The sequence below is a fragment of the Lycium ferocissimum genome, unplaced genomic scaffold, assembly GCF_029784015.1.
Source record: "Lycium ferocissimum isolate CSIRO_LF1 unplaced genomic scaffold, AGI_CSIRO_Lferr_CH_V1 ctg1295, whole genome shotgun sequence".
Classification (NCBI taxonomy): domain Eukaryota; kingdom Viridiplantae; phylum Streptophyta; class Magnoliopsida; order Solanales; family Solanaceae; genus Lycium; species Lycium ferocissimum.
In genome coordinates, this window is record NW_026714616.1 from 28,487 (window position 1) to 48,818 (window position 20,332).

At 41.3% G+C, this 20,332-nt stretch overlaps 2 protein-coding genes across 2 annotated transcripts; both read right to left on the bottom strand.

Annotated features, from left to right (window-relative positions):
- Nucleotides 1–1,348: 1,348 nt before the first annotated feature.
- LOC132042045 (uncharacterized) lies at nt 1,349–11,372 on the bottom strand. The gene is made up of 2 exons (XM_059432678.1): nt 10,982–11,372; nt 1,349–1,380 (listed from the first exon to the last, which is right to left on the bottom strand). Exons 1-2 carry the CDS (start codon nt 11,370–11,372, stop codon nt 1,349–1,351), a joined length of 423 nt encoding a protein of 140 aa, XP_059288661.1.
- Nucleotides 11,373–16,691: 5,319 nt separating this feature from the next.
- LOC132042046 (uncharacterized) lies at nt 16,692–18,422 on the bottom strand. Its single transcript, XM_059432679.1, has 5 exons — nt 18,359–18,422; nt 17,768–18,249; nt 17,575–17,709; nt 17,321–17,472; nt 16,692–17,010 (listed from the first exon to the last, which is right to left on the bottom strand). The coding sequence occupies exons 1-5, from the start codon at nt 18,420–18,422 to the stop codon at nt 16,692–16,694; spliced, it is 1,152 nt and encodes a 383-aa protein (XP_059288662.1).
- Nucleotides 18,423–20,332: the final 1,910 nt, after the last annotated feature.

A 20,332-nucleotide genomic window follows, 5' to 3' on the forward strand; every position in this document is an offset into this window, starting at 1 on the left:
TTTGACAAACTTAGGCCCATCGACTCATATGACTTCAAAATCTTATGGCATGCTTTTAATACTATTAGACACTCTCCTTAATCTTATAAGAACCTCGTGTTCATCTTAAGCTCTCATAGTCTACTCACAAGGCAACAATCCGAAATCTCCAAGATGTAACACAAGCATTCCTAGTCTTACCCTGAAAGTACGAGTTATAATATTCCCATCTTGCCGATTTCCGATGAAACTTATTCTCTTCGACTCGATTAACCTCTAATCCATCTAAAACTTACTAAACATGGTTTTAATCATTTATCAACTTAAGAATGTCCTTACTCTCTGATATTACACCGACTAACTTACGACGCACTTTAATGTATGAAAATGTGAGATGTAACATTGGTGTGCCACACCAATTGAGACATGGCATGTAGCTTAAGCTGATGGAGCGGGCTCATCATGTGAAGTCGAACAAGATAGACTAGTCCAATTGAATCGGTATTTTAATTAAATCCATACATGTTGGACTTTGCAACGACTCGCTTTGTCGTTTTAAGTTTTTTTTTTCTTTATTTTACCCAATATTCCCTTCTTGTAGTTTCATTTCAGTATTTTTGACTTGCAGGGATGGGTGGCGCAGTTCCCGAGCAGGTTTTGGATAGGTTTTAGTGAACTTGGACTTTTCTAACTTAAGGAAATGGTGATGTTTGCCCAACGTCATCATCGGGGGTAAATACGCCATTTTTGAAGTTTTGTCGATTTCATTAGGTCCGGAATGTAATTTTTGACTTGCTCGAGCCTTTGGTTCAGGTCTCGAGCCGTTCGGGTGAGTTTTGGGTCTTTGATTGGAATTATGAGTTTTGATGTTTTGAAGTTGACCTTGGTCAATGCCGGGTCAAGTGAGCTCTTTTGGGATATTCGAGTATGTGAAAGCGTTTGTAGTGTAATTTATGACTGATATCCATATTTGGTTTGTGTCACATCCCAAAATACCCGCTAGACGTGATTGGCACCCATCACACACCACCTTCCAGGCAAACCATATATCACACCCTTAGTCATTTACGATAGCACTAAAAGAAAATAAGTGCAGGCCCAATGACATCATTAATAATAAAATACGAATTAGTCATCAACCAAACCCATAATCGATTAATGGAATCCAGCCAACGCTAAGATAAAAGAATCTCTAGCCCAAATTCACACTAAGACCATGAAGCATCTAACAGAGTAACATGACTTTGAATGTTAGGCATGTAAACCCAAAATAAAAGAAATAACTAGAAATAAACTAGATAAAGCTAAAATGGCAACCTTCACGAACGATGCAAATCGACCTCAGCAATAGAATCCACTCACGAAATGTTCAACCACCAGCCTCATTCTCAGCACCAGTATCTGCATGGACATACAGGTAATGAGTGAGTTATACATAAATGTAACCCAGTAAGATCCTCGACCCGCCACTTTAAATACCCCTGGAACAAGTGTTAGAAAGTATAAACACACAACAAGCACAAAAATACTATGCATATAAATATATCATTATATAATAGCAACCAAGGTCTAAACCACTGTTTATCAAGTATATTATATATCTCAACACAATTTACACTAAGGACCTGTCATAAATGGCAGTTAAAGAAATAATCAACACCATGAATCCACGGCAACATACACAATGTGCCAAATATATCAGGAAGCATACACAATGCGCCAATATCATCAAGAAGCATACACAATGCTATGGAAACATACTGTCACGACCTTAAATTTCGTAAAAGTCGTGACTAGCGCCCGACCTGGGCACCCGTACGTACCAAAAGCTCAAAAATAGTAACTCAAGTATCTAAAAAAAAAAATTGGGCAGAGTTTCCTCTGTTTTTCTTTCTAACCAAAATTACCCTGCACGCAGAAAATACCAACAAAGGCCCCGCGCAGCCAACATATCCACATACACATATATAGGCGAGCCGGCAAGGCCGCCGTGGCGGGGAACCTTCCAACATATCATATATACATACACTGTACGGACACGGCCATAACCCACATACATGTCTATGTGCCTCTAACATACATAACGGGGACCGAAGACGGACAGGCCCCGCCGTACCCAAATAAGCACATGTACGTAATGTATGACAGCGTAAGTATATACCAAAAGTACAAGCTCCGATCAAGGGGAGCGACTCCAATCAAGGTAATAGATAGCCTACGCCGGTGGCGTATCACGCGCGCGTCCGTACCGCGGCACGCGGCGGCACCCCCCCGAAGAACAAGGGGTCGCACGGGAAGTGTACCGAGTATGTAAAGCGGAAAAGTAACAAGTACAATCATAATCAAAGACAGGAGTACAGAAACATAATAGACGGGGCTGTGATAAGAATCGGAAATACAAAGGGTAATACCTTGTCCGAGACCTCAGAAAACATAATGCATATCAGATCATATAATGTCATGCAAACATATATCGTGTCCCGCCCTCCGATAAGGGACTCGGTGAACGAAGTCACGCATAACAAAATCATGTATCATGTGTGCAGTGACGTGTCCCGCCCTTATCGTGGCTCGGTAATATGGAATCATATCTGTCATAATCATATATCATGTATACATAACGTGTCCCGGCCCTCTACTGCGGGTCTCGGTGAATAATAATCATGTGCCGTCCTGGCCACCATCCCCGTATCATCATATCGTAGTCATATACAGATAACGTGTCCCGGCCCGCAAGTACGAGGGACTCGGTGAATAATGCAAAGAAGCGCGCACGAGAACATGTCCCCGGCCCGGTCCGTACTGACAAATCAAGAGACATATCATAACTTGCACGAACAAATGAGTAATGCGTAAACATATGCATATAAGTCCGTACTTAGTAGACAAATCAACAATAAGTCATAATTCGTACCTTTCAATTAAAACCATAGATGTCGTGACGATTATGTCAAAACATTCATGAGAGTTTCTTTTGAAGTTTTTGAGATTGTTCATACGGAGCAAATGCCTCATGTGAGACTCACGGAATATTCGAATGATCGTTCCTTAACAAATGGAACAATTCAAATGGCATATCACTACAAAGAAATCGACAACGATCATAGTATATATGTAGGCCCTTTGGGGATGGCACGATTACTTATATCGAATCATGTTTCTGGGACCATAACACATATCAAAATATATCATAGATTCGTCGTATTTATCATTTGACAACGGTACAATGATCACAAGATTCCTTTAAGTATTATATAGAAATAAATCAATTAAAACCACATTAAACCTCTATTTACATCACAAAGGTTACAACGACTTAACTAAACAAACTTCACCTCACCTTTCACCTACACTACACGGCCACACACACACTTCACACACATGCACCCACGGTTACACTTCAACTTTCACAACCCAACCAAAGTCATCAAACTCCCATTTCCAACATAGAATACACAACAATTACAACTAGAATATAACATAAAAATTCAACTAGTCTTGGCTACATAACACATCCAAGCACACGGCCATATCATGAAATTTCCATATTTTTATAAATTCTATCTAATTCTCCATACTACAACACAAACAAATCTTCCATAACATGTAAAGAGCATGAAATCCTTACCTTCTCTTCCAACTTTCACTCGCCACAAACGTCGCTTTCTCGCCAAACTAATTATATCAACTTGGAGAGCACCTTGAGCTTACTATGAATACAAGAAGAACAAGATTTATGGATCAAAGTTGATGGACTTGCAATTTTTTCTTTCTCTCTTTTTCTCTTGGCCGACGGCCACTCTTCTCTTTTCTTTCTTGATTTTGTTTTAATTCTCTTGAAAGTTCTAGAGGTATGCATGTATATATATCTATATGCTCCTTTAATAATTATGCCACATGGTTGGCACATGACACTTTAATGGATTTGGGCCATGGCCATGTTGGCCGGCCACCCTTCCATTTTTGGGCCTCATTTTCCTCTTTTTTTTTTGAGCCCAACTCTTCATGAATCATATTTTGCAATTCCCGAAATAAATTTTCAAGATTCCAATTTTGCCCTTAGGCCTTCTCCATTGTTTTCCGCATTCAAGTTTCCATAACCGGCATATACATATTAAGAGAAATCCAACATGACCTTATTCCTTACAAACCAAAGTTAACTCCAAGCTTTCCAAATACGCGAAAATGCCGGATGTAACATCCTCCCCCCCTTTAGAACATTCGTCTTCGAATGTTAAATCAACCTCGTGGTAAATCAGGATAAGTCGGGGAGGTCCTCTTACCAACTACCTACTTGCACTTGATCGAAGTACTTGCAAGGGCTTTCCTTTTCCAACTCCCTCTGTCATGCTTCGATATCACCGTATTAGGGCTGTTCGCATCATCTTAGGTCGGATTTTCGGCGGACGGAATCTTGATCAGAACCAGAAGATCAGAAATAGGTTAGACAAAGTCATGTCCGGAATCAGAAGTACAAAAGTACGACAGGCAGAAGCATAATCCGACGTTATCTTAAGCAGATTCAAAATCGGAGCCAGACGTACAGAAGCATATCGGACGGATCCATAACCAGGGTCAGATTCACCGAACCATATTGGATAAATCCATAGTCAGAATCGGACGCATAAAAGTATATCAGACAGATCTATAATCGGAATCAGACGTATAGAGATTTATCGGACAGATTTGAAATCAGAGTCAAACGTACCGAGGTATAGTAGACAGAGCTTCATCAAAAGCAGGGACGCAGAGATATGGCATACGGAATCGCGATCAGAGTCAACTACCTTTACTATACTTCAGAGACTTATGGACATTTCCTTACCCTACCTTTATTAATACCCAGGAAAGGAAAATCACGTAGTACAATAGAATACAGATCAATCCATGCACATACTTTTCGAAGAGAGGTCAATAATATACCTGGGTCTGCATCGGGTGACGCTACTGGGTCCTGCCGGCTGGTCAAAGCATATACGCGGTTCGAAGGACCGCTGGAACTATGAACTCCGCCGCGACCTCTGCCGCGACCTGCTGGTGCCGGCACATCTCGCCCCGTGGGGCGCATGGCTACTGAAGGAGAAAATGAGTCGGTAACTGACCGAGTAGGCTGTGCTGAACCTGAACCGCCCCTGTACGGGCACTCTCACACGGGCCCTGACGGCCACACGAGAAACAGGCACCGGTGGCGAGACGACACTCTCCCGGATGACGTCTGCCACAATGGGGACACTGAGGCATAGATAGCCTTGTCTGACCGAACCCTCTGCTTTGTTGCGAATCCAAGGCCCTAGAACTCGGGCCTGCTCCAAACGGGCCTGCATCATCAAAACGTCTACCGGCGGACTGTGTTCCCCGGCCTGGCGGAGGGAGGGACCTACCGGACTGCTGCTGAGGCCATCCACCTCGGGAATCTCCAGAATAGCCCGCTGACCTGGCCCTTTTGGGCCGCCTCCTGTCATAGTCTCTACTAGACTGGTCTTCCTTATGCCGGTCCTCTACACCCTGTGCATAGGCTCGTAATCGGCGATGTCCATACCAAATAAGGCCGCCATTGCCATGCAACAACCAACCAAATAATCGTCCAATCCCATCACATATCGATGCATTTCGTCCTCCATATCGCTACGATGGTAGCGCACATCGGGCCGAGAATCAAACTCCAAATTATACTCACGAACACTCCGACCCCTCTGCTTTATCTGCAAAAACTGATCAACTCTCGCCCGCCGCAGCTCCGGTGGTAAAAAGTGGCGGAGAAAGGCAGCTGTAAACTCGTCCCAAGTGGCTGGGGGAGCACTCTCACCTCTAGACATCCCCCAGGACTCATACCAATTAAGGGCGACATCTCGTAACCGTGTGCAAGAAGCTCGGCGTACCTGGTCTCCGAAGCCCCGACTCGCCTCAACGAGCGCCGCATCTCGCCGGATAAAGTCATGAGGGTCCTCGTCGGCTTAGACCCAAAAACTCGGAGGACCGCATGTCGCAAATCACGAACTCTCGTGCCATCACGCCGTCATCGTCATCATCACCTCTCGCCCGCGTCCCCGAACCGCCCCGCCACTATCGTCGCCGCAGGGCCGTACCGCTCCCCGCGTCCGTCCCTCCGCCCCGGCCGGGGAGCCGGGCGCCGGAGCCGCCGAGGGCCTCGCCCGCCTCATCCGGCGGCGGAGTGGCCGAACCCTCCGACCGGAGTACAATGCCGGCGTAGGCCTCGGGTACGAGCCCTAGTAACTCTCTCGGGCTCTGGGCCGGTCCCTCCCCGTTCTCGGCAATCGCTTGTTCTTCTCGGGGCCCGTCGCCTTCTTCGAGGCATCGCTGAAAACATAACATTTCGTCAGAAGGGAAAACATCCTGATAACACAGCTCTAACGCACGATCTAAGATCCAAAGAAAGGGTAACATAACATCCTAGACGCCCGTAGCCTCCCCGTCTATAGATGTGGTGCACGACACACCGATAAACAGACTCTACTAGACACGGCCCGCGTACATTCCGAGGACTGACCGCTCTGATACCACTTTTGTCACGACCCAGCCCCGTAGGCCGTGACTAGCGCCCGACCTGGGCACCCGTACGTACCAAAAGCTCAAAAATAGTAACTCAAGTATCTAAAAAAAATTTGGGCAGAGTTTCCTCTGTTTTTCTTACTAACCAAAATTACCCTGCACGCAGAAAATACCAACAAAGGCCCTACAGAGCCAACATATCCACATACACACATATAGGGGCGCTCGCGCAAGGCCGCCGTGGCGGGGAACCTTCCGAACATATCATATATACATACACCGTACGGACATGGCCATAACCCACATACATGTCTACGTGCCTCTAACATACATAACAACCGAAGACGGGACAGGCCCCGCCGTACCCAAATAAGCACATGTACGTAATGTATGACAAAATAGAAGTATATACCAAAAGTACAAGCTCCGATCAAGGGGAGCGACTCCAATCGGCCAGAACAGATAGCCTACGCCGGTGGCGTATCACGCGACGCGTCCGTACCGCGGCACGCGGCGCACCCCCCGAAGAACAAGGGGGTCGCATGCGAAGTGTACCGAGTATGTAAAGCGGAAAAGTAACAAGTACAATCATAATCAAAGACAGGAGTACAAAAACATAACAGACGGGGCTGTGATAAGAATCGGAAATACAAAGGGTAATACCTTGTCCGAGACCTCAGAAAACATAATGCATATCAGATCATATAATGTCATGCAAACATATATCGTGTCCCGGCCTCTGATAAGGGACTCGGTGAATGAAGTCATGCATAACAAAATCATGTATCATGTGTGTGACGTGTCCCGCCCTTATCGTGGCTCGTAATATGGAATCATATCTATCATAATCATATATCATGTATACATAACGTGTCCCGCCCCCATCGCGGGTCTGGTGAATAATAATCATGTGCCGTCCTGGCCACCATCCCCGTATCATCATATCGTAGTCATATACAGATAACGTGTCCCGGCCCGCAAGTACGAGGGACTCGGTGAATAATGCAAAGAAGCGCGCACGAGAACATGTCCTAGCCCGGGCTCAGTGAAGAGACATATCATAACTTGCACGAACAGAGTAATGCAGAAACATATGCATATAAGTCCAGACTTAGTAGACAAATCAACAATAAGTCATAATTCGTACCTTTCGGATGTCGTGACAGATTATGTCAAAACAGAGTTTTTGAGATTGTTCATACGGAGCAAATGCCTCATAGGGCTCACGGAATATTCAGAATGATCGTTCCTTAACAAATGGAACAATTCAAATGGCATATCACTACAAAGAAATCGGACAACGATCATAGTATATATGTAGGCCCTTTTTGGGGATGGCACGATTACTTATATCGAATCATGTTTCTGGGACCATAACACATATCAAAATATATCATAGATTCGTCGTATTTATCATTTGACAACGGTACAATGATCACAAGATTCCTTTAAGTATTATATAGAAATAAATCAATTAAAACCATAGTAAGAGGTCTCGGAGTCTGTGGGCCCACCTCGGGTAAGTTGAGGTGGTGAACTCGAATTATGGATCATAACCCTTATGGAGTCATTCATGAGAGTTTTGGGACAATCCGGTCCATTAGTGAAGATTACATTCATTTAAGTCACTTGATGACAATTTATGAAGAAACTATTTCAATTGCGCTGAAGGAAATGAGACCAATTTCAATCTCGGGTTTCGAGTGACAGAGTCATATCTAAGGCTCGCGTCCAAGCCTACTACGTTTAGAACATGCCTAAGAATGAAAGGGAAGACTTTACATACCTTCCTTGGCCTTCACGCTTGCCAAAACTCCAATCCCGTTTCGTCAAAAATCTGCAAATGGTCACCCATACCAGTTACTATTCATGAGAGTTAATATTTCAATCTTGGGTTAATGATTTTCTACCGAAATTTCGGCAGCACCTCCCCTATAGATATGACACCCCGAGAATCTATCTCGGCTCAAATGTCCACAACAACAATCCCAACAACAACAACAACACCAATAGTCGCTACAAAACACATATTAACATAAGTAATCTTTCTTTCTACATAATACATCATCTTCCGTTCTCACTTCACACTTTCAATCCAATATCAACGTTTTCATATATATTTACTAATTCAAGGCCATTCAAATACGCTTCGGATACACTTCTCATTATTCTACAAAGTATACCAAATTTTCATCGAACCATAATCCATTCCAACTTCTACAATGCAACAAAAAACTACCAAACTACATTATTTTCCTTCCAAACTCATTAACAATAACCATAATTCACCCTTAAACCTTACTTCCATGTTTATATATAAAAATCATATAAAATTCACATAATTCGCCATAACAACATACAACCATTTTCGATGCCGACTCGATTCATTAAACCTCTATTTACATCACAAAGGTTACAACGACTTAACTAAACAAACTTCACCTCACCTTTCACCTACACTACACGGCCACACACACACTTCACACACATGCACCCACGGTTACACTTCAACTTTCACAACCCAACCAAAGTCATCAAACTCCCATTTCCAACATAGAATACACAACAATTACAACTAGAATATAACATAAAAATTCAACTAGTCTTGGCTACATAACACATGCAAGCACACGGCCATATCATGAAATTTCCATATTTTTATAAATCTATCTAATTCTCCATACTACAACACAAACAAATCTTCCATAACATGTAAAGAGCATGAAATCCTTACCTTCTCTTCCAACTTTCACTCGCCACAAACGTCGCTTTCTCGCCAAACTAATTATATCAACTTGGAGAGCACCTTGAGCTTACTATGAATACAAGAAGAACAAGATTTATGGATCAAAGTTGATGGACTTGCAATTTTTTTCTTTCTCTCTTTTCTCTTGGCCGACGGCCACTCTTCTCTTTTCTCTTCTTGATTTTGTTTTAATTCTCTTGAAAGTTCTAGAGGTATGCATGTATATATATCTATATGCTCCTTTAATAATTATGCCACATGGTTGGCACATGACACTTTAATGGATTTGGGCCATGGCCATGTTGGCCGGCCACCCTTCCATTTTTGGGCCTCATTTTCCTCTTTTTTTTTTTGAGCCCAACTCTTCATGAATCATATTTTGCAATTCCCGAAATAAATTTCCAAGATTCCGATTTTGCCCTTAGGCCTTCTCCATTATTTTCCGCATTCAAGTTTCCATAACCGGCATATACATATTAAGAGAAATCCAACATGACCTTATTCCTTACAAACCAAAGTTAACTCCAAGCTTTCCAAATACGCGAAAATGCCGGATGTAACACATACACAATGCCACAAAATCATAGCTCGCAGCTGTATCACATCACAAATAAATTTATAAAGAGAGTTTTAGAGTATTTGAAAATAAAGTATATGCGGCTGGCCTTAAGGACAACCTATTCTGCCAAGCACACGCTTGTTCTAACATGTGGACCAGGTAGACAAAACATATTTTTTATAACGGGTTTGAAAAGAAAGAACCCAAATCCAAAAGTCTCACTTACCTCGAATTCATAATCGAAGCACCCCTTCCAATAATTCAAAACTATGCTCTCATAAATTCGAATCACCTCAAACTACAGCAAAATAGGTTTAAAGTAGTCAATACCCCTTTGACGAACATCCTCTAAATTTTCAAAGCTAGTCAACAATCAAAATCTAATTCCCAGCTCCACTAATCAAATTATGTATCCATATTAATGTGAAACGCAGTACTTCCAGTAATGGGGAAAAATACCGAAATAGTGGCTTCAAGATGCTGCACAATAGCTCTTAATTTGCATTCTTAATATATTGTTTCTCATGTCAACGAACCACTGCTATCTCATAATATAATCTACATTCAATCATTATTATTATAATCATATAACCCTCTCATTATTACCCAATCATTAGTTATGATTTCTGTCTCCTAATAAAGATATAGTAGTACTCGAAACTGGGAGAAATAAAGTTGTTTTTCATAGCAGCTTTCAATAACTAAACTTCTATGACTAATTCCACTAACCCACTAATCATTGTCACCTAATTTAATTTCCAATCCATCATCCTATCATTGAATAATGATTATGCCACCATTAATACCCTTCTTTGACCAACCAAGCACAACAACATGTATTTAAAAATATGTGCTAAAGAGCTAATGTAGTGAAATACCTGTACTATCAACCCTTGCTGTTCACTCCCTCATGCTCTCTGTGAACTTCCATAAATTTTTCCAACAGTTTTGCTCTTTTTCCCCGTTTTTTCTTTTTATAAAACTACAGCCCACAACTACCCTAATTTCTACTCCTTAAATCACTAAAACGTGACCAACAACAAGAATAAGAGAATGGGCTTTGCCCACCCTTTTAATTTCATTTTTTTCTTTAGGCTAAATTACCAATAACCCATATTTAAAATTGGGTTATTACTTTCTCCACCACTTAAAATAACGTTCGTCCTCGAACGGATCTAGAATCATACCTGTCGCCTCAAATAAGTGAGGATATTTATCTCGCATATCTGCTTCAGACTCCCAACTAGCTTCCTCGGTTGGATGATTACGCCATAACACTTGGACTGAAGCTACCTTCTTCGACCTCAATTGTCGCACTTGCCTATCAAGAATAGATATCGGACCCTCCTTATAAGTCAAATTCTCATCAAGCTCCACATCTTCTGGCTGAATCTTATGGTTATCATCACCAACATATCTTCTAATCATAGACACATGAAATACAAGATGAACAATAGACAATCTCGGAGGTAAAACAAATCTATATGCCACCAACCCAATTCGGTCCAAAATCTCATAAGGACTGATATACCTAGTGCTTAGCTTACCCTTCCGACCAAATCTCATAACTCCTTTCATAGGTGAAACTTTTAAGAAGACTTTTTTACCCTTCATGAACTCCACATCACGAACTTTCTTTTCTGTATAGGACTTCTGTCTGCTTTGTGCTGTCTTGAGTCGTTCTCATATCGTCCCAACTTTTTCCAAGGCTTGCTGAACCAAATCTGGATCTAATAGTTGTGCTTTGCCTGGTTCGAACCATCCAACTGGTGAATTACACCTGCAACCATATAGAGCCTCAAACGGGGCCATTTGTATACTCGATTGGTAGCTGTTATTGTAAGCAAACTCTGCCAAAGGCAACTGATTGTCCCAATGACCACCAAAATCAATCGCACAAGCTCTAAGTATGTCCTCGAAAATCTGAATAACCCGCTTAGACTGTCTATCAGTTTGTGGATGAAAAGCTGTACTCAACTTGACCTGTGAACCCAACGACTTCTGGATTCAAAAACTCAGCAGTAAATTGTGCACCTCGATCAGATATTATTGAAATAGGCCCACCATGAAGTCAAACTATCTCACAGAGGTAAATATTCACTAACTGCTCTGCGGTATGAGTAACCCGAACTGGTATAAAATGAGAGAATTTTGTGAGTCTATTCATAATCACGTAGACTGAGTCATGTTTCTTGATAGTATTCGGCAACTAACTATGAAATCCATCATAATCCTTTCCCACTTCCACACTGGGATAATCAAGTTTTACATTACTCCGTCGGGTTTTTGATGTTCATATTTAACCTACTGACAATTTAAGCAACTATCATATGTTCCAAACTATCAGCCTTCATACCTTTCCACCAATACAATCCACGTAGGTCTTGGTATATCTTCGTAGCACCTGGGTGGATGGAGTATCGCGAGTTGTGAGGCTCTTCAAGAATTAATTGCTTCACATCACCCACCATAGGAATCACTATCTACCATGACAACGTAACACACCTTTGCCATCAATAGAGAATGACTTAACGCCCCTATTTTGCACTCGATCTCGTAGTCTAGCAAGACGGGGATGTTCATATTGGCAAGCCTTGACTTGTCCCACTAAGGATGATTATGCCACCATACCTACAATTAACCTGCCTTGCACTGTATGATCAATCCGAACTCCGTGGTCGTCCAATGCCTAAATATCCTTAGCCATAGGTCGTTCTTCAGTAGTAAATCGGGAAAGCTGCCCATAGACTTTCTACTCAAGGCGTCTGCCATCACATTCGCCTTCCCGGGATGATACAAAATAGTAAGATGATAATCTTTAAGTAACTCTAACGACCGTCGTTGTCTCTAATTTAGATCTCTTTGCTCGAATATGTATTGTAGACTCTTGTGATCAGTATAGACTTCACACGGCTCATCATAACGATAGTGACGCCAGATCTTGAGTGCAAATACAATTGTGATCATTTCTAAGTCATGAGTGAGATAATTCTTCTCATGTTTCTTTAATCGTTGAGACGCATAAGCTACTACTTTGTCACTCTGCATTAAGACACAACCCAATTGTCACACCCCCACCGAGAGGCGTGACAGGGCACCCGACCCCTCGGCCGGAATGCTAGCTGAGCTAACCTAAACTAGATAACATAATCATAATGGACTTGGAATAACTTAGCATAAAGCCTTAGCGGCACCTGCATTCAGCAAAACCTAAATCAAACAGTAGACAACATCACCTACACCAACATCACAGTACGTATGCCGACGAGGCCGCCACTAAACAATATCATAAGTTAGTAGGCCCATTTAACAAAATATAATTCTCATGACCAACACCAACACACTACATAGGATCTACGAGCCTCTAAGAGTAGGAAACATCATCGTCATAAAAGGACGGTACTACACATCCACCAACGTATCCAAAACATATACAGTAACCATGCAGTCATAATCATATACCGAAATAGGCAAGTCCGGATGAACGGCACTTGTTGATCCGCTGATGATGCACCTATCAAGGTGCATCTTGATAACATCACGACTGCAGCACGAGATGCAGGTCCCAAAATGGAACAGTCAGTACGAAAAATATGTACTGAGTATGTAAGGCAGGATGAAATACGGTAATGAAACAAGACAGTCCAGAAGATGTATAATGAAAGTCATAACCCGAAGACAATCAATATGCAGTACATGATAAAAACCATCTATCATATGCAATATAGTGTGTGTGTGTATATATATATATATATATATATATATAACGTACCCGGCCCTAGTGGGACTCGGTGAAATATCGTACCCGACCCTCTAAAGACTCGATAAATAAGCATCATCATCATTATATCCTCCCACGTTCGAGGCATCCTGAGTCCGGGGAAACTTCATATCATCATCATCATCATCATAACGTACCCGGCCCTTTTCGGGACTCAGTAAACATACCCAACTGATCAGTGGTTGCACATCTACGTGCCATACCTGGCCAACTATAGCGCTGCTCGGTAAGTAAAATAGTGCAAATAGAGTATATATATAAATTCATGCAGAGTTCAAGAAATAAACATGGGCCTTTCGGAGTTACGTAAGGTCGTGACCTCCAAATTAGTTATGGAATGTATATTGACCCCAAAAGGGAAATCAATAATAGTTATGATATCAATAAAAAGCATAAGGATTATACTTGACATTTTGTGGAATTTAACGAGGGTCAAGGAACGCGCACTAACTGACTTTTAGTCATAATCAATAAGCTCTTTTAGAGAAAATTGTATAAAATATACTTTTCCATAAAATTGGTAAATCTTGTAAAACATGGCTTTTTCTCAAAATCCAGCTTTCTTATAAAAACGTATCCTTTCTTTGTAAAACTTCGGACGGTTCGAATGGAGAAGCATGCACGCTAAATATCTCTAAGACTCGTGCCAGGGAAATGAGGACTGTTAAACCTTACATACCTGTCTCTGCTGCCTTTCTAATCCCGACTTGCTCCCTTATTCCACTGCTCGTCCTTTCGTCCTGAAACCTATATCGACAAATTCTTCCTTTAGCTAATTTCATAGATTCAACTTATCCAAATCCTATAGTCTTGAAGAGTTTAATTTACGAAAAATTCGGCAGCACTTCCTCTGTTTTTGTTATATCCCGGCATGTGTCAGATAGCCGTAACAACAACAATAACAACAACAACCATCATCAACAACAACAATAACAATACTCAAGAATCAACATCCACAACCTCTATTCAAACCAATATTCATATCAATCCACCCGTAACACCCACAACGAGGATAATCTCACTTTTCCGATCAATTCAACTTAATATGTGATAATCTACCTAGTATTACTACGGATTAACTCAATTACCAAAAAAGGAGCGAGATTTGCCTTAATTTGTCTTGGAAACTTCAAGGACCAGATTGCATAGAGGGGAAAAGCCGAGGTCTACGAAGCATTACGCACCTCCCGTGGCTTAATCTCCACTAGATCTTACCAAAATTTGTGCCAAAATACCCCTAATCTCTCTAAGGTTTGCTTATGGATGTAAATCTGATGTTTTGGGGGTGAAATGGGTGAAATGGTGAGTTGGTGGGGTATTTATATATGTGTGTATCGGGTTTGGCTTTAATGGGCCGAAATTAGTGGGCTTTTAAGTGGTTTCTAGAATTTTCGCATAGGTTCGCGAGCTTCTGCCATTTCATTTTAAAAATGCTCATAACTCCCTACTCTGATGTCGTATTGACGAACGGTTTGTTGCGTTGGAAAATAGACCCGACGAAATTCATTTTAGGCTCTTGAATCACCTCAAAGCTCCTTGTATGCCGAAAGTTACACTCCCATCTAGTTGGACCAAAATTTGTTTCCGAAATTTCACCAACTTCTTCCAAAGTCCCATTAACTTTCTTTTGTTCTATCCGCTTGATCCCAGAACCTTCAGAAACTTCGCATACATGATATTTATCATTAATTATAGTTGATAAGGGTCATTTCCCCCGGTTCCAAGGTTGTCCTTCTCAGTTACGATTCTGAGATCATAATTCATTCTTTGCTTCATTGTTACATACTTCCCATGGCTTGTACCTTTCATGACTTCACAGGACGTCTCCAATATTTCATTAATATGGTGAAATACGTGGCGTGCTCAAGCTCCGAGATGACGGGGTGTAACACCAAGCTCACTCGAGACGCATCATAATAAATGGTGAAACCACCCTCACCAGTAGGTGAGGTCAAAATCGGAGCCCTAGTCAATGCAGTCTTTAATTTCCGAAAACATTCTGAAAATTCATCTGACCACTCGAATACCACACCTTTCTAAGTTAAAACGTGTCAATGGGGCGGCTATCTTCAAGAAAGCCTCCACAAACCTTCAGTACTATCTAGCTAGTCCCATGAAGCTGCGCATCTCTGTGGGAGTACAGGGTTGAGGCCAATCTCGAACTGCTTCAACTTTCTTCGGATCAACTTGAATCCCATCTAGAGACACCACATGTCCTAAAAAGGAAACAGTGCCAAACCAAAACTCATATTTTGAGAACTTGGCATAAAGCTCCCATTCTTTAAGCGTTTGTAGCACAATGCTCAAGTGTTATTCATGTTCAGCCTCACTCTGAGAGTAGACCAAAATATCATCAATCAACGGAATCAAAAAATGGTCTAAGTATGGCTTGAATACCCTATTCATGAGGTCCATAAATGATGCGGGTTCATTAATCAACCTGAAGGACATCACCAAAAATTCGAAGTGCCCATATCTTGTCCGAAAAGCTATCTTGGAGATATCTTAGGTCTTGATTCTCAGCTGATAATAACCTATTCTCAAGTCTATTTTGGAAAAATGAGTAGCACCATGCAGCTGATCAAACAAATCATTAATACGCGGCAATGGATACTTATTCTTGATCGTCGCCTTGCTTAGTTGCTTGTAGTCAATGCACATTCTCATCATGCCATCTTTCTTTTTCACATATAGCACAGGTGCACCACAAGGTGATACACTAGGCCTAATGAACCCCTTATCGAGTAGCTCTTGGAGTTGAACCTTCTGTTCTCTCAACTCAGGTGGAGCCATACGATAGGGAGAAATTAAGATAGGTTGAGTCCACGAACTAAATCAATGCTGGACTCGATTTCTTTCATCGGGGGTAGGCCGAGCAAATCTTCGGGAAACACATCCGCAAATTTGTGAACAACAGGAACACTGTCAATAGTAACATTCTCCGCTCGAGTATGATGAATAGTAGCAATAAAACCCAAACACCCATCATTAATCATCCAGCATGACTTTACATAAGATATTATTTTTCCTTGAGTCACGGGAGTCATGCCTTTCCACACTAAAAGTTCTCCGGGAAAATTAAAACATATAAGTTTAGCATAGCAATCAATTGACGCTTAACATGATTCCAACCAATCTATGCCCATAATAACATCGAAAGCAGACATCGGTAACACACATAGATCAACTGCGGTTTCCCTGCTCTGAACCGATATCACACAATCTCTATACACTCTATCTACTAATATACTCTCCCCCACTAGTGTTTCTACCACATATGGCACATTAATAGACTCAACTCCCAGTTCTAAGAATATAGCAAAAGAAGGAGATACATATGAGTACGTAGAATAGAGATCAGTAAGAGCATATGCACCATGAGCACCAATAGTAATAATACCTGTGACTACTGTATTAGATGCCTCAACATCCTGTCTGGTCATAGAAAAGAATCTCGGCAGTCCACCCGCTCCCTTAGCAACCTGTGCACCCGATCGACCCTGTCCACGAGCACCCTGTGGAGCAGCCCTAGCTAGTTGAATTTGACCCTATGTCGTTGTAGTAGTTCCCTGCGGCTGTGTACTAGCTCGACTCGGACCAGTATTTCCTTTAGGATAGTATTTAGCAATATGCCCCTTTTCACCATAAGTAAAACAAGCCCCATCTACTCCAAAACAATTCCTACTATGATTTCTACCACATTTAAAACACCTCAGATGATAAGCTGACTGCTATAAGCTACTACCCTTCCTCTGCATCACATTTGCTAGCCCTGTTCGAATAACCACTCCAAGAAGACTGCACCACTGACTCTAACTGAGTAGGCCTGGACTTCCTACGATAAAAACCACTCTTGCACCCAGATGAAGCACCACTAAACCCACCTGTGTTACGTGGCTTTTTGATTTCATGCTCGACTTTGTCCAATTCTAGATAAGACTCGTAATAGAGAGTCGTGTCAACTACATCTTAATAGGTACCATCTCGGACATCTCATACCACAAGACCACGATAGCAATGTTCAGGTCCATCCACGAATCGTCTCACCTTCTCTCTCGGATCCTCAACTAAAAAGGGTACATATCTGGATAAATCTGTAAACTTTGCCTCATACTCAGTAACAGTTATAGTTCCCTGCCACAGATTATTGAACTGACATCTCATATCATCTTGCTTGATTAATGGAATAAACTTGTAAAAACTTTGACCAAGTGATAGGTGGTAACCCTGCTTGTCTACCTCTCTGAATCGAAATCCACCAAGACTCTACAAACCCTGAGAATAAGAAAGTGGAATATTTCACACCACGAGTCTCCTTCAGCCCCAACGTAGTCAATATCTTTTCACAATGATCAATGAACTTTTGAGGCTCAATAGAACCTGGTGAAGCATCAAACTCTGGTGGCTTAACATCCATGAAATTCTTAAACTCGTTGGATTGCCCTGTAGACTGGACAACCTGTTGAGGGGCCAATTGAGGTGTCTGATTAGAAGCAACATTCAACTGAACTTGAGCTTGTGCTTGTGAAGTAACCTGAGGACCTGCACGTCCACCATGATTGGGCGCCAATGCCTCCGACACATTCAACAATTTGATCACCAAATTTGCAGGCAAAGCAATTGTAGTTGCAGCAGCTGGTGCCGGTGGACTGTTCTGAACCACTTGTTCCTGCACTTGCTATGGCGCAACTCGAGGTTGACCCCCATTCACAACTTTAGGCTGAGGAGTGGCCTGAGTCCTAATCTGAGCTCTAGTATGATAAGCCCTAGCTTGGCTACCCACCTATGGTAGTATGCTCCGTCCAAAGACTGTGTTTAGCTGATGAAGATGCCCGTTTCTTAGCCATCTGCGAAATAAATATTACAAGGTTAGACTTGATTCAACTCACGCACGAACAAGGAATGAAAGAAGGGAAAACTTCCTAGATGTACAGTAGCCTGAAGGTCATAAGTATAAGCGCCCACATACCAATGAATAAGACTACTAAACACTACTCTATGACCCAGGACTTAAAGCCTAGTCTCCGATACCAACTTTGTCACGTCCCAAAATACTCGCTAGATGTGATTAGCACTTGTTTCGCACACAGCACCCCCCTGGAGAATCATATATCCTACCCTTAGTCATTTACGATAGCACTAAAAGAAAATATTGGCAGGCCCAACGACATCATTAATAATAAAATATGAATTAGTCATAAACCAAACTCATAATCGATTAATGGAAGCCCGCCAACACTAAGATAAAAGAATCTCTAGCCCAAATTCCACACTAAAACCAAGGAGCATCTAACATAGTTACATGAGTTTGAATGTCGGGCATGTAAAACTAAGATAAAAGAAATAACTAGAAATAAACTAGTTAAAGCTAAAATGGCTGCCTCCACGAACAATGAGGTGGCTCACCTCAAAGAACAGAATCCACTCACGAAATCTTCAACCAACAGCCTCGTTCTCAGTGACAGTATCTGCATGGACATGCAGGTAAGGAGTAAGTTATAAATAAATATAACCTAATAAGCTCTTCGACCCGCCACTTTAAATACCCCTGGAACATGTGTTAGAAAATAAAAACACACAACAAGCACAAAAGTATTATCCACATGAATATATAATTATATAATAGTAACCAAGGTCCAAACCTGTTTATCATGTATATTATATCTCAACACAATTTACACTAAGGACCTGTCATAAACGGTAGTTAATGAATTAATCAACACCATGAATCCACGACAACACACACAATGTGCCAAATATATCAGGAAGCATACACAATGTGCCAAATATATCAGGAAGCATACGCAATGCTAAGGGAGCATACACAATGCCCCAATATCATCAAGAAGTATACACAATGCTAAGGGAAGAATACACAATGCCATAATATCATGGCTCACAGTTGTATCACATCACAAAATAATTTATAAAGAGAGTTTTAGAGTATTTGAAAATAAAGTATATGCGGCAGGCCTTAAGGACTACCGATTCTGCCAAGGACACGCTTGTTTCAACACATGGACCAGGCAGACAAAACATATTTTTAAAACGGGTTTGAAAAGAAAGCACCCAAATTGTAAAGTCTCACTTACCTCGAATTCATAATCGAAGCACCCCTTCCAATAATTCAAAACTATGCTCTCCGAAATTCGAATCACCTCAAATACACCGAAACGGGTTTAAAATATTTAAAACCCCTTCGATGAACATCCTCTAAATTTTAAAAGCCAGCCAACAATCAAAGTCTAATTCCCAGTCCCACTAATCAAATTATGTACCCATATTAATGTGAAATGCAGTACTTCTAGTAGTGGGAAAAATGTTGAAACAATGGCTTCAAGATGCTGCACAGTAGCTCTGAATTTGCATTCTTAATATATTATTTCTCATGTCAACGAACCACTGCTATCTCATAAGATAATTATACATTTAATCATTATTATTATAATCATATAACCCTCTCATTATTACCCAATCATCAGTTATTATTTTCTTCTCCTAATAAAGATATAGTAGCAATTGAAACTAGAAGAAATAAAGTTGTTTTTCATAGCAGCTTTCAACATCTAAACTTCTATGACTAATTCCACTAACCCACCAATCATTGTCACCTATTTTATTTCCAATCCATCTTCCTATCATTGAATAATGATTATGCCACCATTAATACCCTTCTTTGACCAACCAAACACAACAACATGTATATCAAAATATATACTAAAGAGCTAATCTAGTGAAATACCTGTACTATGAAACC

Excerpts from the sequence above, each read along its gene's own strand:
- LOC132042045 (XM_059432678.1), bottom strand. The coding sequence starts at position 11,372 with ATGAAAGGAGTTATGAGATTTGGTCGGAAGGGTAAGCTAAGCACTAGG. Across the intron at positions 1,381-10,981 it reads TCACTTATTTGAGGCGACAG|ATACTGGTGCTGAGAATGAG; the intron begins GTATGATTCTAG and ends ATGTCCATGCAG.
- LOC132042046 (XM_059432679.1), bottom strand. The coding sequence starts at position 18,422 with ATGGCTAAGAAACGGGCATCTTCATCAGCTAAACACAGTCTTTGGACG. Across the intron at positions 18,250-18,358 it reads GACGGAGCATACTACCATAG|TGCAGGAACAAGTGGTTCAG; the intron begins GTGGGTAGCCAA and ends CGCCATAGCAAG. Across the intron at positions 17,011-17,320 it reads AAATGTGATGCAGAGGAAGG|ACAGGATGTTGAGGCATCTA; the intron begins GTAGTAGCTTAT and ends TTCTATGACCAG.